Genomic DNA, 19,463 nt, shown 5'->3' on the forward strand with positions numbered 1-19,463 from the left:
TTATCAAAATTGTTTTTCCTCACAGAGTCAAATCTTAAACTTGATTTCACATTTTCCATGTACTCCTTTATATGAAATAAAAAATATGTAAAAATAATAAACGTGCATAATTAATAATAAATACATCCTGGAATATGAGATTAATGTTTTGAGAAAATATAACCTTCTCAACAGGATGGGCTAGGAATTTTATTAAAGGAAAGACTAGATAATATATCAAATTAAAATGTTAGAAGTCAATGCTATGTTGCAATGTAAATGTTATAGAAATGAGACTTTTATTTGGACTCAAAAATCACTTTTATTAAAGCCCATGGAGCTTTAAAACAAGCATGCTTTGGTAACTGACACATAAAATATGTCTGAATAAGAATTACTAACGTTATTTTTTTATTAAGAACCTGTGCTTCCAACAGTGGTCAATAAAAATTAGGCCAAACAAAGTACTCAAGGAAACATCTGTATCAGAAATTGTAGGCCTCTTAATTTTTAGTGTTGCTCATCTTTGCACAGGAAAAAAATGGATCAGTAAATGAAAAAAACACATATGGAATGTAATGTGATATTTTTTTTTACTAATTCTACCATCAATAAAATAACACTTCTAATTTGGAATGAAACAACAACTAAATCAGAAAATAGACAATGAAAAAAATGTTCTTTTAACTTAGCATTTTAGAATGAACAGAGAGTCATTTAGATCTGTGTTGTGTAACCGAGTATTTTAAATTTGCTATATATGACATTTTTCTTCTAGAAACAATAAGATCCATTGACCCTGAAAAGCAAGTGTATATACTAATGACATCACCATGTCGTTGGGTCACCTACACCTGTTTATCACCCCATGCACTAGGTTGTAACTTTCTGACCTATTTACCTTTAGTGACATTTGAAAACCTATTAGTCAAAAGCTGCAGAGAGTGTGAGGCCTGTAAATGATTTGAAGATATGTTAATCCCTCCCCATCACACCTGCTTTGGCAACTGTAATAACTGATTGTCTATGCAGCTTGGCCAGAGACTCTAGGGTGCAACTTTCTCTAGGAGGAAGGTCAGATGGGTTAGGAGGGGCCAGCTTCTGCCTGTGTGGCATATCCATTTGCTGCATGAGGTTATCCAACAGTTGAAGAAAAAAAAATCTGACTCCAGCCATTAATAATTTGGTTGAACTCTAAGCTAAGGTTCATATCTGTGCTAGCTAGTACGGGGGGGAGCTGAATATGTTTCAACGAACATAAAAATTGTACCTACCTATTGTTGAATGCTGGTCTTCAGCTCTATTCCTCTCAGGAAAGTTATGTGGATGGCTGTTATATACAGCTGAAGCTAGCGAGTAGAGGTCTGAAGATATCTCTGCTGAGCCCTCAAATAATTCTGCCATCGACTCTACTATGTTCACAGATTCTGGAGCAGTGGGATCACTTATATACTGTAATTAAGGACAGACACTTATAATGACCATTTGTAACAGTTACACTTAATAGTGACTTCACTCAAGTATTTATTTAGAAAACCTAGTAGCTTTGGAATCACACTTTTCAAAAAGATAATATTATTTCCATGATTACTGTCTTCATTACATTCCCAGATTTCATCCTAAAGCTACTAAACTCCTGCAGCATTTTAACCCATTCAGATCACACCATTATCTTAAGAGATCAATGCCATATTTTGGAATGAAGGAGATACTTGTTTCTGATTGGAGTTAGTTACTTTATTGGAGAATTAGACATCCTCATACAAAGGTTTCATAACTAGACTATTTAAAAAATTTTTTTAATGTTTTTTTATTAATTTTTGATACAGGAGAGACAGAGCATGAGAGGGGGAGGGTCAGGGAGAGAAGGAGACACAGAACTGGAAACAGGCTCCAGGCTCTGAGCTAGCCGTCAGCACAGAGCCTGACGCGGGGCTCGAACTCACGAACGTGAGATCTGACCTGAGCCGAAGTCGGAGGCTTAACCAACTGAGCCACCCAGGCACCCCAAGACTATTTTAAAACTGTTCACCCTCAAAACTAAGTGTTTTAGGCATACTGCCTTATTAAAATATGCTTTGCTTCCCTATCTGTGTGTTCTTACTTGTATATGAGGTGTGAGAGGCCTGCATGCCTGCTTGATACATCAGTAATGGCAGTTTAGCTATAATCAAGTGAAGTTAAAGACAGGAACAGAACAGCATGGTAATAGCTTTTAAACAGCCCCTCCAAAGCTCTTGACCTAAAGGATATTTTAAGTAACTGTGATTGCTCCTAGATCCCATAATGTCCTTCACACATGTCACATTCACCAAAGTAACAGAAGTGAAAATATCAGGAAACATTACAGATAGATACAGTAGGAATTTCTATTTGGATAACAAGATGACTCCATTCTCCCTCCCCACACAGCATAACTGACTGAGGAAAGGGTATTTGGGCCACATAGTATTAGGTATTTTGTGTATGCACTTCTTCAACCTTGAAAATAAGACTAAACAGTAATCAAAGTAAACGTTTACTTTCATTTAACAACCAAATGAAATGTGTAGACTCTGGATTCTAATTAGTATTAATATGCCTACCAACGTAGGCTTTAAAGATAATCAGGAAAATTTGAATATATTCTAGATATTAGATGATACCAAGACAATATTAGTAATTCTAATAGTTGTGGCAATGGAATCAGTGAATGAACTAAAATGTCCATGAGTTTTAGAGATTTGTTCTTAGTTAGACATATAGGAGCCAAATGAAGTCTGGACTTTATCTTAAAATATATCCAAAGCAACAGCAACAATAGGAGACAGCTGACACAAGAATGGCAGGATGTTAATCACTGAATCCAGGTAATGGGCAAATAGGGGGTTGTCACATTCTCTACTCATATTTGTGCAAAATTTTCCAAGATAAAATCATTTTGAAAAAATAGAAAACACTGCAAGAACTATTCACTTTGGGTCTATTTCCTTTCAAGTTCTGTTTCAAAGCTCACCTCCAAAACCCTTTTTGAAAAAAAAGAAAATTATTTTATTCCTTTTCAACTCCATGCTCTCATACCCTCAAAATTTATAATACATAATAAACACTTTATTTATATCCAAGTTTTGGTACACCTGTCTTTTAATTATCTTACATTTTGGGGGGGGGCGTCTTTAGTCCTAGAGCCAAAAATAGGGCTTTTACTGCTAAATAACATCAATAGTTAGTATTTTTAAAATGTAAGGGTGCTCAGGAAAAATATCAAGAAGACAAGGAATTTTTAGGCAGTTTGTGTAATCATCAACAAGAGCAGGTCATTTAAATATAACTTTTCTGAGAGATAAAAGAATGGAGAAAGGATCTAAGGACATCTCTAGTTCTCCAAGTGGTATTTATAAAATAAAATTATCCAAATCTTGTTTACATCCTTAGCCAGAAAAATATTTTGATGAAAAGCAGTGGGACACCTATAAGATCTATTCTAAAAAAGTTGTGATAAAGAACTCTGGATAGGGAACTCTATATGGGGCAAGTTAAGGTCTTCTATCTTCCAATGGCTCAGTTCAGCTCTGCCTCCACAGGGAAATCAGGGAGGGCATGAATCACAGACACATAATTCAGAGATGCTCTGGTATTCCAGTCAATAGTTTACGCCTGAACTACACAGCTGTTTCCACTATCAATCAGCCACTCTTCAAGAACCTATTGTGTACAAAGCACTACAGACGGTACAATGAGGTAGTATAAACAATTTTCCTGGGAATTGTAATTTTGCATTAAATCTCCCAATATTTTATACTCTGTGTCAGATAAATTATTGAAAGTTAAGCCATAGCATCCCCTCAATTAGCTAAGTTAAGCATTTTTATTGACAACTCGCCATTTAATGTAAAAGGTGACCTAAATAATTCTGACTATCTGAATTTCTCCCAAATTCTGGTATTCTGGAAAGTCCCTCCCTAACTAGGGCAATGATTTGAACATCGGTTTTGTAATAACCCAGAATGTTATTAGTTATCACTGAGAGGGCCATGCCAGGAATATTTCTCATACTTTGCCTCTTTTAAAAGGCATTGGATATTGGGTTTTACAAAGGAAGAAAAAAATACTTTATGAGCAAAAATAACAGGAAAGAACTAGAACTAAGGAAGTCATTGGAAGGGGCTGAAGTGGAGATGAGGGAAACGAGAGGGAAAAGAGGCCCACTGCAACTCCGAAAGGCTTTAGACTCATTGAGTTAGCCAAAGGCTCTCAACCTAAGCACTACTGACATTCTGTATAAAATAATTTTTGTTGTTGTAGTAGGAAGTTTAGCAGCATCCTTGGTCCCTACCCACTAGAAGCATCTCCCCAGTTGTGACAAAGAAAAATGTCCCCAGGAATTGTCAACTGGATAGCAAACTCTCCCCTTGTTGAGCACAACTGAGTTAGGGAATGTCACAGTTCATCAACATGAAAGCCTCTCATATGCTACCCAGGAATCTTTGGAATTTATGTGAAAGAAGTAGAGGTTCTTCGGAGTTAAATTCCTAATCCATCTGTATAAACCAACCTGATTATATGTGTAATAACCTTCATTACAGCTAATGTGATTTTATTTTATTTTTTAAATCTCTATTATATCTATCAATTTAGGCTCACTAGAGAGAAGTCTACTGGATTGAGTTAATGAAACATTTAACTTATCTTAAGAAATATTTCTATATTTTATTGTAGATTGTAACATGATTTATGCTGCTATTAAGCAGTGGTACAAAGAAAAGTTTCCAATTAGCATGTGCTTGGAAATGTAATGGATATTGCACATTATTTGGGTGACAAATTCTTAAGGTGTAATTCTGTTTCTGTTCCTAATGGTAAACAAGGTAAACTTTATCTCAAGCATTCCTAAACTACTCTTGAATCCTGTCAGCTTCATTCCATAGCAAGTGGTCAGGCATTTAGCTGGCTTTTTTCTCAGGTTCACGAATGACAAATATTGATATAATTGTGAAACATGACAGATGAAAAGATGTATCTGTATGAATCTCAGAAATTTGTAACACTAGGCAGCAAGATGGTGTCTTTGGGGAGAAAATGTCCCAGGATTATACCAGAAGAATAAGTATAGGATGAAATCTGAGTGTGAAATTCAACTTAAGAGTAGTCCATGGAGAGACAACGTTAGGATTTTATAGACTTTAGTCTCAGTGGAATGAGCCTTACAAAGAAATTAATTTTATCCTTTGCATTGATAGAAGTAGAAAATGAACATCAAAGGAGAAAATAGATCTTCTCAGTTGGAATCTAATCAAATTACATATGTAATACTCTGTTCAGTTGATTAAGAGGCTCATTGACAAACTGGAAAATATACACAGGAGATTAATCAATAATATGAAGGATACAGAAACCATAGCTGTTGAGAAACTGAGGACGTTAATCCTTAGGGAAATCATGGCCATCATCTTCAAATGATAAAAAATGAAATCATTGCATACTGCTGTTACTACTACAAAGACTAACATTGAAAACTACTATGTGTCAAATACAGTGCTAGGTAGTTTCACCCATGTGTTTACCATGTCATCTGTTCAAGTTCACAAAACTAGTCATAGCAGAGGTAGGATTGAAACACATTTCCCTGGTTCCAAATTCCAAGCTCAAAGCCACTATAATCTACCATGTGGGTCTAGAAAGGAGACATGGGACAGTCTGGTAAACATTAGAAGAGAAATGAGTCAGTTCAAAATATTTAAATAACAGGATAGTTTCTTATTCATCTGTGTATTTTCTGACCTAACAGAGTGCCAGGTACTTTATAATTACTTAATAAATACGTGTCTGGGAGGCCATAAAGAATATTTTAAAGTTCATAGAAGAGAAGCTGATTCTGTGGTAGTAAATAATCCTATTATCAGAGTTCATCAAATACTTTAGCAGAGGCTGGATTCCCAATGATTTATTAGGTACGTTATACATGAGATTCATATATAAATTTGGAAGTTGAGGGGCACCTGGGTGGCTCAGTTGGTTAAGTATCCAACTTCAGCTCAGGTCGTGATCACATGGTTTGTGGGTTCAAGCCCCATGTCGGTCTCTGTGCTGACAGCTAGCTCAGAGCCTGGAGCCTGTCTTTGGATTCTGTATCTCCCTCTCTCCCTGACCCTCCTCTGCTCATGCTGTCTCTGTCTCTCATAAATAAATAAAAAGCATTAAAGATTTTTTAAAAATTTGGAAATTGAAATAAAATCTTCAAACCCTGAGATTAAATTTTATATTTTTCAAGTATTTCCTTAAATATTGAAAGTAAAATCTTATATATATTTCAGCATCCTTTGATATCCTCTATTTATTAGGAATCAAACAAACCATTAGAGGAAACTGGAAAAATAATTTCAACAATGGTAATAAGATCAGATCAAGCCTAGCATAAGATGATTATAATTTAACATGTCTTAAGTTTCATCATCATGATATACATGATGTATATCATCATGATATACACATGGTGTTTACCTCTAAAATCACTAAATAGTATTTTTATACTGCTCTGATAAGACTCAATTATTTTAGATAGTATCTATTGACATTCTGCTAGGATACTGAGGAGTAACATTTCTTATATAGATACATACTTTCCCCATCTGTCCTCAAGTATTATTTGGTAACTTCTCTAATAAGTAATACATTTGAATCTGGAAGGATTATTCTAATAGATCTGTGACTGGGAGACTGTGGTGGACAGTCTCTCAGGTGGTCCCCTCTATTATTCCTACCTCCAGCTATTCATGCATTTGTTAGTCCCCTCATTTTGCAAGTAAAGGATGATTTGCTTATAACCAATGGAATAAGGCAAAGGTGAGAGGATATCATTCCCATGATTCCTTTACACTATGTAGATTCTCCTTGCTAGCATAATGAAGTAAATGGCCATGCTGTGACAATCCTTGTGGCAAAACTATGGGAGGCCTCTATGATATGGAACTAAGGCTAGTCTCCAGTCAAAGAGCCAACAAGAAGCTGAGGCCCTCAGTTCTACAGTCAAAAGGAAATTAAATCTACTGAACCTCTGGTGAGCCTGGAAATGACTTCTTCCTGGTCAAGCCACCAGATAAGAACACAGCACAATCAACCCTTGATTGCAGCATTATGAGACCTTAAGTAGAGAATTCACTTAATTTGTTTGGATTCCTGACCCTTAGAAACTGTGAGATAATAAATAAATGAGTTGTATTAAGCTGGTGGAAAATTGTTACACAACAATTATGTTTGTGGCAAATTATTGTACATCGATGGAAAACTAATGCAGTACAATAACAATAATCCAGGCAAGAGACTATGCATTCCTGAGCTGGGGTGGAGACACAGGAGTGAAATATGTATTAAGGTCATCCTTTGGAGGTAATAATAACTGGCTTAACATTGAATGATTATTGAATGCTAAGTATAACCAAAGTCAAAGGTAGCCCCCTGGTTTTGCGTCTTTATGACAGAAAGGATAATGGTGCCATGATCTGAAAAAGAAATATCAGGCAAGTAAAAGGCTTTCTAAACGCTTAGACAGTGACCTTCGGATTAGAGAGCTGTGGTATAATCCAAGGGGTAAAGGAGTTCTAAGCTTAGTTGTTTGGTATCTAAGCTTCAAATTGGTCTTTCTCCAGGACCTGTTCTTAGTAACTGATACTATTAATTGCCTGGACATTCTTCTTATGTGTCTTGTGGAAACCTTCATAGATCTCCATCACTGTCCCAGGATCTCTGTTTAATATCTGTTCCTCATGTCAGCTTTGTCTCCTCCTTCTGATCATGAATCAGGTCGCTTTCCCAAAAAAGGATTTTTGTTTTGTTTTGTTTTGTTTTTATGAGGTAAATGAGTTTAGATGTGATAAACCCTGACAGAACCTCCCTAGAAATGGCTGTAATTATGAATAGAGTGTCAGAGTAAGATCAGAGTAGAAAGCAGGGCAAAGGAATCATGTAGGTGGGAAGCTGTGATTAAAACTGTGAGATGATCACAAGAAAGTGTAACGTGGGACACCTGGGTGGCTGAGCTAGTTGACCATCCAACTCTTGATTTTGGTTCATATTATGATCTCACCGCTCATGAGATCAAATCCCACATGGAGCTCTGCACTGACAGTAAAGGGCCTGCTTGGAATTCTCTCTCTCCCTCTCTCTCCACCCCTCCTTCACCCCTCTCTTTCTCAAAATAAATAAATAAACTTAAAAAGGTGTAATGAGGTGGCTGAAAACAGAACTGTCTGGAATACCTTTATAATGAAGGAGTTAAAAAATTATATGAGAACTAGCTTTTTCATTTTTTTATTACACAAGACCAAAGTTTTACAAAGTTACAGCATATGAAAGTGGAGGAAGCATGAGGGGGGAAAAACTAAAAATCTGGAGATTGGGAGGCCAGCAAGATTGATTTTGTAGGAGACAAGGAAAATGGGGACACATAAAAAGATACAACAACCTTATTTGACACAAGGCACTGGTGAGTTCTAATAAGAATACAGGGATTTAAGAGAACTCTTATGAAAGGGTGTGGAAGTCATACTTTGAGAAGTATGAGTGAATGAAAGGAATGAGTCCTTATTTTGTATCAAGGTCAAGAAAAAGGGTAATAAGTGAATACCTTAAACCAGAGATTGTATCTATTATCTCCTTTATTTCTTGCCCTGTAAGGTGGGTATATAAGCCCTGCTTTTAAAATGAGGGCACCAAGTCTCCAAAATTTGACTTGTCCAAGGTTATAGAGGTAGAAAAGGGGAGAGCCAGGGCTAGAACCCAAGTCAATTGGGATTTAGAGCCTCTGCTACATCAACTTCCTGAAAGATGAACCCAAACACCAGTCACATGGGAAAGCAGAAATATCAATTATGGACTGATCTAATAAAGAAAGATACCATTATAGAAATAAAGAGAAGTATTATGTGTCCTTTTACTGAGGAAGGATAAGGAAGCTAATCATGAAAGTCAATCAAGGTGAAAGTTTTGATGCCATAATTAATAATCACAACATGTCACGATTATGTAGCATAGCACTTACCATATGCCAGGTACAGTTCTACCTTAATTATTCACATAAACCCATTAAATACTTATTAATACCTTTGTCATAGGGACTCTTATAATCTCTGTCTTTGAGAAGAACAAACTGTACAGATCAGAAGGCTAAGGCCAACTTTCTTAAGGTTAAACTAGTCATGATGGCAAAATAAAGGTTTAAACCCAAGCATTCAGTTTCCTAGGTCCATGCTCCCAATCTCTCTACTGTAGAGCTCATTAAATGACCAGGATATAAGCCCATATTTATATGGCCCCAAAGCCCATGTTCTCTTCAGTATATCACAGGGATTACATGCCATGTCGACAGAGGCAGAATCACAAAGAAGCCTTTCTAGAATGCCTTAGCTTCAAGAGAAAAACAGGTATGGCTGGCTATTCAATAGATGTCATTAGCAGAAGTGGGCGACCCATCACCCAGTCCCCAAACAGCTAACTATCTAATTTAAGACTATCTTAGCAGGAGCAAAGGTTTAAGCTTTTGCTCTTTTCCTGACTTGTCAACTTGAGTATTAAAAAAAAGTATAACTCACATCTTTTGCACAAAGAAAAGGAATAAACACAGAATTGAATAGAGATGATGAACAATTTGGAGCAGTAAATCCTGGGCAGCCAGAGTGCACTGAGCACATAGTCACGTCAATTTTCAAGTAGGTACAAGAAGTGGAAGAAGGTTGAGACTAGAAACAGAATCGACAGTATGTATGGGGAAAAATAATAGAACAACTAGAAAAAACAATGATTCTGGACCAAAACAGTAGAAATCAATTGCCGAATAGCCATCACATAGTGCCTGCACTACCAGTGATGGCTGCACTCACTGGTACTAAGTACATTTATTTTTGTATCCCTTCCTGGATGTGACTAATCTGGAGGCCTATAGGGCCCTCACAGGTGAAGAGCTGGCTGGGTAAGGTCAATGAAGACAGGTAAGGGAAACCAGTGAGGCCTATACCTCTAACAAAAACAAAGGGGGAAAAAATAAGACTTCCATTGCGAATAGTGGCAAACACATTGACCTCTTACTTTATGTCTATGAATGACTTAATCTCCTTTATTTAGTCATTTGCTTTCTTTAACCAAACATACTGTTTGGTTCTTTTCTAAAATGAGGTAGCTCTGAGAAAACTAGCTTCCAATGACTGAACAGGACAAGTGGTTTGTCAACAACAACTACTAAATTACTGTGCCTTTCATTGGCATCCATTCCACATTGCAAACAAGCCTAGAAGGAGTGTTTAAATCATAACAGGAGTTTCTAAACAATTCATTAACTGAATTACCATAATAATACTCACTTATGGAAGCACCTTTAGTCCTGCTTAATTGCTCAATTAACATTTTTATATGCTGAAAAAGAATAATAGCACTTAACTAATAATATATATTCTAAAAGGATATATGACCTAGCTAGATTATCAACATAGCCCATATTTATTTCACTTTGTACCATGATGCTTATCAAAGATTTTATGTTTGAATGCTGAAAAATTTTCCAAATTATGAGGGCCAGAACCAAGAAGAAAGGGCTCACCAAGAGGTGAAATGAAAGTGCAATACCTCATCTTTTCCTGTGAGCAAAGTATTTTCCAAAATTACTCCTGTCTCTGAAACTAACACTTTGACTCGGTATTGGTTAATGATTCCATTTGGTTGTCGTGGTTTCTTCCAAGTTATTCTTATTTGTGTAGCTTCTACTTCTGCGAGTTGTAAATCAGATATTGCACCCGGAACTAAAATAAATGAATAACAAGGGAAAATTTAAAAAATATAGTATAAGATTTTTAAAATTACTTAACTTCTTAGCTCACAATTTAATATTTGTAAGAAAGTCTATTAGAAAATAGACTAAAATAATTTACTATTTATTAACAATTGAATATGTAAAAGATTCTTTAAAGACACAGGTAAAGTTAAATTTCTACATATTGTCCTCAAAAATGTCAATAAGAAATAGTATAACATGGAATAATTTCCTCAAATCAGAATGTCATATTATTTGTTTGAAATGTATTCATTATTAACTTCCCAAAGAAAGCTGTTTATGGATGATTAATGCCCAGTAGAAACCTTGAAGACTTTATAAAGATTATAATAACATATTGAAAAACAATATCCGTAAGACTTTGAATGCAATGAAATGTAGTTGGTGCATTCAATTAGGCTGTCTTTTAACTTTTTACATGAGGTTGTTTGAAGAATTGTTTGATTTTGGTCTGCTGGCTTTACAAATGAATTACATGAGTTTCTAATTTTGGACTTCCTTACTCTTGCAGTAATAAAGAAAAACAGAATCAAACTGAAAACTGGTTAAAATATAGCACCCAGTACTTAAATTCTAATTAGAAAGTGACCAAAAGTGACATCCAGTAAACCTCCCAGTGCCACAGGAGTAATAGATCAAGGATAAAGATGCCCTCAGCTTTGTCTACTTTATGTTTATAGCTCCTTGTGTGATTATGAATAGCTAATTAACTCCTCTCATAAGTTTGATGATCTATAAAATGGGTATAATTATATTCTTTGTATTAATATGCAAGGTCCTGGAAGGAACCTTAAATGAAATGTTCAGGAAAGAAAACAATATACCCCCTTATGATCAAGATGTGGTAAAACATTGAATTCATTTCCCTAAGCTGTTTAACATTAGTATAGTTTTAGCAAATACCATTTAGAACAGAGGCACATTAGGGGTATAATATAAATAGAGAATAACTTTTTTTCTGTTTTAAGATAACAGAAATGAACTGAAAATTAATGTCACAGCTCCTGTAAATGTTATTTAAAACTAGTGAATGTAATTATGCTTATGTTAACCATATAAGAAATGTATGAAGTTTTCATTCCATAGATTGAGGTTTTTTTTCTTGGTCTCTATAAAGTAATCATTTAAAAAAAACCCTAGACATTTTACTAATGTAAATATTTCTAAATGTTTATAAATAGTTGATGGCTAGATAGATGAGTCATTCTTGCCTAAGAGCATATTATTTGATTATTGCAACCAATATTTTCATGTTCAACATGGTACTAAAACTTGTGCTCAAAAACCTGGGAGATAAACATGAAATGGATACACCTGTATTTTGCTAATTCTTTTTTTTTTTTAAGTTTATTTATTTACTTTGAGAGAGACAGCACGAGCAGTTAAGGGGCAGAGAGAGAATCCCAAGCAGGCTTCACACAAAATTGCAAGATCATGACCTGAGCCCAAACCAAGAGTGGGACACTAAACTAACTGAGCCACCCAGGTGTCTCAATTTGCTAAGTCTTTAAATCCCCTTTCCTAAAAACATTTCAGTATATCTATATATAGAAAGGTAACAGTTTAGACTGATCTCTCCCCACAAAATTTCTAATCTGAAGGAAACAGTATGACCTTTCGAGGGTAGAGGAAGAGTTCTAGACGAGGACCTGCAAATCACTGATTCACTCCATCATTCAACAGCCTGAGCCCTCATCTTTTGCTCACTGTTTTAGGCATAAGACAGAATCTTTTGCACAAGTCACCTCTTTTATAAATTTCTTTTCATTAATGTTTATCATCCCTAGAGCTTATGTTTCTATCATCATATTTACCAACACACATTTTTTCAAAGGCAGATGAGCTTTCATGTATATGATGATTAATATATATATTATTTATATATAAATATTTCCATGTATATCAAAATATATATATTATATATAATATAGAAATAATATATTGTTTAATAAAATGGAAGAAAAGTAGCAGTTTCTTTATTTTCTAATATGATATTTTTAATATAACTTAATAAGTATTGCTCAATGACACTAACGTCTAGAATTATAATTCAAGTAAAGATTAAGTGGCTCTATATCACCTTAAAACTGTACCCTGAACATGTAAAAGAACAACTGTAAAGCTATGTCTCTCTCTCTCTCTCTCTTTTCAATGAAAGAAGAAAAAGCTTGGGGGATAAAGGAAATGGATTAGACAACCATTGTATCTTGTCCTTAGAAAGATACTTGATCTGTTACACCACAAATTCTTATGGGGAAACCAGAGAAGTATGGATTAGATCAAACTCCTTCACTATTGATACCAAATTAACTAAAGAAAATCAAATACAGAAGGCAATTATTCATGGTTCAGCATCAATTCTGAGGTGTTGTCCACAGGGATTACCTAAGAATCATTTTCAAGTCCATACATATATAAATTTTATTAATAAATGAGAAACACAGTAGACATGTAAAGGGTAAAAATATTCCAAATGACTTTAAGCTTTCAAATGAAAAACTATTAAAAAAATAAAATGGAGTAAAATGGCCCTATGGCAAAGAAAACACATAAAATAAAATTTGCCATTATCTAGCAAATTAAAATTTAATAAAGTTAATAAGTGTAATAACTTAATAAATTCAATAAGTTAAATTAATTAAATTTGAAAAATATCTATTGACAAATGACAGTCATTGGGAACCCAAAAAGTTGACTCTCTCAGTGATTTCCCTACTAAAGATTTTACTGTTTGCAGAAAGTAAGCAATTTGAAGAACAGAAGTCTTTCCTTTCCTAAGTCTATTTATAGAAGAATAAATATGGATTTCACTACTCTGTTTGCTTTTAAGAAATGATATTAACCTTCTTATGAGATATTTAATACTGGTGACTGAAAGTTATCAGGGGGTATTGAAGCAACAAAGCTTTTCTTAAGATTTGTTTAACCCTCATGGAAATGATAAAAAAAAAAAAAAAACCTTGTGCCTATGTTACATTCATAGCACTGTCTCATTAGGGATAGGCAACTCCACAACATTTCGTAACATTATTATATGATTATTGTATAATTATTAAATTATCATTTTTTCAAAACCATCTTTTCATGCCTATGTAGAAATCTGTTCAGTAAAATATTAAGGAATATGTAGGAATCTTATGAAATGTATAGGCATACTGCTATAATAACATGATATTAATTTTCTTTGATGATCAAAGTAGACTATGACCATAGTCTGTTGATGAAATCACCCCCATGTTACTGAAATACCATATATCATTACCTATAAGATGTCAATTCAACATTTCTCTATAAATATCTAAAGATGTATTAGAACCCCATTGCTTTAAAAGAAATAAAAAATATAGTCTTCTTTTAACTATGGAGAAGAAAATAAATTGGTACCCTTAATTAGAATACAAAGAACCCTGCTGTATTAAAAAAAAAAAAAAAAGAGGGATGCCTCTGGTGGGTCGGTTAAGCGTCTGACTTTGGCTCAGGTCATGATCTCACAGTTCATGGGTTTGACCCCCTGGCATTGGGCTCTGTGCTGACAACACCGAGCCTGGAGCCTGCTTCAGATTCTGTTACTCCTTCTCTCTCTGCCCCTGCCCTGTTTCTCTCTCTCTCTCTCTCTCTCTCTCTCTCTCTCTCTCACTCTCTCTCTCTAGCTCTCTATCAATAGCTCTCTCTCTCAAAAATAAATGAATTAAAAATTAAAATTAGTATAAAATTAAAGTCTCAATTTTAACTGAAAGTATGTAGTTCTAGTGAGTAATTAGACTGTTCTCATATAGTTTAAAGATTCCTTTATTATAAGTTTTTAATTAGCAGGACCAGGATTCATAAGTGTTGTCAGAAGTAGAAAGCTACATTTACTGCATTTGCCAGAGCCTCCCACTGACATCCTTCCAAAGACTGAACTATCTATCCTAAGAGAACTCTACGGAGGCGAGCTGGCCTGCAGAGGTAAGGCCCATGACATTTCCGCTCTTAGTGGAACCCACCTGTTGCCTATGGGCCCTCCTGAAAGCCACCTGGATATGGTCAGGAAGATAGTAAGATAAAACTCAGGATAAATTGCTTATTAAATATACACAAATGGTTCATCTCTTCAAAATCATTAAGCCATGTGAAATACATTGCACAGTGTTCTTAAAATTTTTTTCTTTATTCTTTAAAAAAATTTTTTTACATTTATTTATTTTTGAGAGACAGAAAGAGACAGAGCATTAACAGGGGAGGGGCAAAGAGAGAAAGAGACACAGAATCCAAAACAGGCTCCAGGCTCTGAGCTGTCAGGACAGAGCCCAACGCAGGGCTCAAACCCATGAACCGTGAGATCATGATTTGAGCCGAAGTTGGACACTCAACCAACTGAGCCACCCAGGAGCTCCCATTTTTTTTCTTAATAGAAATACCGAAAAAATGAAAAGGAGATGAATGGTTTAAGTGATGCCCCAAATAAATAGCATGATATCATATGTGGCAATTACCAATTCCCCTGTTTCTGCCAGATGCTATAGGACAAGAATGATGACAATAAAACAATAATCTTAAATTCTGGATTCAGTTTAGGAGCATCCACACTGGCCTGATTTGAAGGAAGACAAAAATTCTGAATTTATTTAACTGCATAACATAAGAATAAAAATTAGTTGGTCAATTAAGTTGATTGAGGAAATACTATTAAAAATAAACTCAAGGACTCTAGTCTGATGAGGGCCAGGTCATGCTACTCATTTTGATATATACTCACACAGGTTTCTAACTTTCTAAGAAATGCTTAAGAGCACTGATTAGATGACGATAAGGAGAGATTTAAGATCTAATGGAAAAGACATACACATTGCTAAGACTCTTCTGACAGAAACACAATTGAAAAATGTTAATAGGAAAAAAATGAGAATATTTTGCTTATAAATATGCATCTACTTGATCTGTGTATTGAACACATGTACACATAAACATTTTCATTTGAAATTGAAATAAAACATAATTTTTATATTCTTTCAACAGCAAAATATTACCAATGGTTAATTGTTCTTTGAAGGAGAGACATTCAAATTCCCTAATAGTTGCTGCCCTCTAATGGTCAAATACTTGAGTGATTCTGATGAATGTATGCCCAATCTTTAGTTGTAGGTATACGTGTGCATTTGCACACGTGTATTTGATTTACAAGTTACTGTATCTTAGGTATACACACACAAAAATATGGAACCTACTTGTTTCAATAATGATTTAAATGTTTATTTTTTTTTTAGAGAAAGAGACAGAATGCGAGCAGGGGAGAGGCAGAGAGAGAAGGTGACACAGAACCTGAAGCAGGCTGCAGGCTCTGAGCTGTCAGCACAGATCCCAACACAGGGCTTGAACTTACAAACTGTGAGATGAGGGCCTGAGCCAAATTTGGATGCTCAACCCACTAAGCTGCTCAAGTGCCCCTGGAACCTTCTTAAAGTGTTAATATACGTGCAAAAATAAAAATTGTGTTCTCAACAATTGCAATTCCTAAGTAAAACAATGAAGACATTTAGCAAGCTTGATGTGGGTCAGGAAAATATGTTGTGGGATATGTGGGAACATTTTTAAACACTATCATTCATCTAAAACTGTGATGTTTAATACATACAAATAAAAAGCCTTCTTGAGGAGAACTACCATTTTAATAATTTCAGGATGTGCTGTTAAATTTGTAGTATTCCCCCTCTAGGAAATCTTTACTTGTTTAGAATACCCTTTTGATTATAAACATTTTGTTAGAGGCACTGGGGATATATGTATTCCTCTACACATTATTCTGTGATAAAAATCTATTCTACATTGAATAATGTAAGCCCAACAATGTTAAATGTCTTTGTTTACTTTGACCTTTGAGGTTTTGCCCATCTTCACTGTGAGACTTAGACTGACACTACATATAATGTGCTAATCTTGCTTGATCTCTGGTTCTTCTCTAAAGCACGCTGTGGGTTTAATGTTCTGAGGGACACATGCACAGAATGCATTTGACAGTAATCTGATAAGGAAATAACATGAATTAAGTAAATATAAACCAAATAGCTCCCAATATAAGGTTTAACCAATGCCATAAAACACACAAGCAGAGTAAAATGTCTCATGAACACTCTACAGAAGATGTTCTTACCTTCTGGAGGAGTGAATACTGAAATATTTGATTTGGGTCCAATGCCTGCACTGGTTTCAGCTGCAACGTATACATTGTACGCTGTAAATGGTGTCAGGTTAGTGAAACCAAATTTAAGGTCTTTCGTGCTATTATCCAAAATCCGTCCTGCAAAAAGCAAAAGATACTGTGGATCATTTTCTCATAAAGCGTGTAATCATTCTCACATTTAAGTAGATAGCCAAAAATAGCCATTAACCTTCGTTATCAAAATTTAAAACATTACAGTCACAATTATTACAATTTTCAAACATTTACCTTAGTAGTACATTGACATGAGGTTATATAAAACAATGGAAAGAACATGAAAATCTTCCAGAATTCAAAATAACTTTCATTAAATCATAAAGCCCTATTCAATTCTCAATCCTATTTTTTGACATTTTTAAAAGGAAAGCATAGATGATGCCAATATTAAAACAGCAAGAGTATTTTATACATAAATTTAATTAAAATGCTAAACATTCTCATTATCTTTAATAAAAAGATATATTTAGCATATATTTCTAGTTTCGTCTCTGAGCAAAACTCTTTAAATAGTCCACCATCAAAATTATTTTAATCCTCAACTTCACCTCTGAATAATTCTTTCATCTCTTGCTGTAGCTGAAACCAGGCTCTCTCCTAAGAACACGGCTTCTCTTCCTATAGCCACCCCACATTTTGGTCTAATTTTTCCAACAGTCATCAAGTGACTATGGCTTCAGGTGTGATATGTGTTTTCCCTACTCCTCCTAGTCTTATCTCAGACCAACCAAGCTCCCTCCTTATAAAAGTTCACAGCTTTAAATCTCATGTCATCAGGGTCACTCACCCTCATTCTGGATGGTTTAGCACCTGCCTCAATGTCACTTTCTTCCGTGCAACCATCTTAATTTGTGGTGATTTCAGTATCCCTAGAGATAATCCTTAAAACACTCCCAGCTCTCTTCAAATAATCTAGTCCTCCACTCTGTCTCGGCCACTACCATGACCATCGCTAGTACCAGTAACTGAATCCTCCATGATCTCAGTCTCATGCAACTCTTTCTGACCATTCCTTCTTATCTCCTGTTCAGTTATTCTAGAACCCTGAAGCAACAATTAAGTTTACTGGGCCCTCCAATCCATTGATTTTCTGACCTATTTTATTCTGTTTGGTTTGGTGACTCACACTTGGTTTCCACTCTTTATTCAGCCTCAGTGACACTGCTGATTATAATCACTGCCTTTACATAAGACTTCGATTCCCTTGCTCTTCCCTTGTTGGAAGGAGCTAGAAAAAAACAAATCCACTCTGACTGATACCACTTTATCACTACCACACCTCAAATGAGCCCTAAACTGTACCTAGCCCCCTACTAGTATTCCATGGCTCAATCACACTCTTTACTCTTTTAAGTTGATTTCTTTCATAGAACTCAGGAAAGAATTTTAGAGTCTACTTAATTGACTTCCAGCAGTACAGTATTTAAACACCTCAAAATATCTGACAAGGGGAATTCCAGGTCCTAATTATTCACAAAGATGGAGAACTTGCTACATTAAGTAGTTGCCTATATTATTTTTAGAAAGCTCCAGTTATTAGAAATGCATTCCTTGTTCTAAGAAGAAATCTGATTTAATATAATGAAGTCCATTGTTCTTCATAAATATATCTGCAATTAGAGGAAGTCAAGGTCCTCCTGTTCAAGCATTTGAAGACATGTGTGCTCCATCAATTCTCTACTTAGGATTTATCTCATTCTTTCATCTTTTCCTCATGAAATATGGGATATGGACAAGGTTTTATCATCCATATACTTATTTGTGATTTTAAGTAAAAATTTCAAAGAACCTCATCTTCCTTACTGCTTTTTAATTATTTGCTTCAATTATAGGATCTTATAAAAAAAAGTGTGATACTTTTAAGGAGTTTGAGAATGCTAACACATTATACACAATTCTTACTCCAAAAGGCAAACAAAAAAACTGATTGAGACTCACCTGATGGTCCATATAATTCAACTCTGTAACTAAATTTCCCTGTTATTATACTTGGTGGGTCCCATGAAATTGAAAAGGACTTCCCTGTAATGTTGCCTGTTACACAGTTTTGTGGTGGTCCTTCAGGCACTAAAATGGTTATAGAAAAATATTAACAAATAATAAATGAGAATTTTATTAAATACACATAAGAAAACACAAAATCAGAAAGAAAATAAAATATCACACAATGAGCAAAGGGTTTCTAACTTAAAAAAAAAAAAGAAAACTGAATGAATTGAACACTTTAAATAAGACAAGCTGGATTATCAGATGAACCACTTTTTTGCAACTCATTTGATTTAAATGCTGTATATGATTACATAGGATGGTGCATTCTAATATCGTTACTTGCACAGCTACATTGTCCTGAAACATACTTATATATTGAGTTCAACCAGGCCTGGGCATCAGCCTTGAAAAGCACACTCCCTCTGAGGGACACAGGGAGAAGGATCAGAGAGTTAACTAGACCTACGGAATTTTATGGGCAAGGATCTTCTCTTTCTGTAT

General features: G+C 34.9%; 1 protein-coding gene across 1 annotated transcript in view; it reads right to left on the reverse strand.

Annotated features, from left to right (window-relative positions):
* The window catches only part of PTPRQ (protein tyrosine phosphatase receptor type Q), a 194,975-nt gene that overhangs the window by 164,585 nt on the left and 10,927 nt on the right, over positions 1-19,463 (reverse strand). Inside the window, exons 7-10 of the mRNA XM_029954974.1 lie at positions 18,912-19,040; positions 16,908-17,054; positions 10,573-10,745; positions 1,254-1,431 (exon numbers count right to left, since the gene is read on the reverse strand). Of these exons, the coding sequence (XP_029810834.1) occupies positions 1,254-1,431; positions 10,573-10,745; positions 16,908-17,054; positions 18,912-19,040 (627 nt within the window). The remainder of the gene's footprint in view (positions 1-1,253; positions 1,432-10,572; positions 10,746-16,907; positions 17,055-18,911; positions 19,041-19,463) is intronic.

This window comes from Suricata suricatta, chromosome 10, assembly GCF_006229205.1.
Source record: "Suricata suricatta isolate VVHF042 chromosome 10, meerkat_22Aug2017_6uvM2_HiC, whole genome shotgun sequence".
Classification (NCBI taxonomy): domain Eukaryota; kingdom Metazoa; phylum Chordata; class Mammalia; order Carnivora; family Herpestidae; genus Suricata; species Suricata suricatta.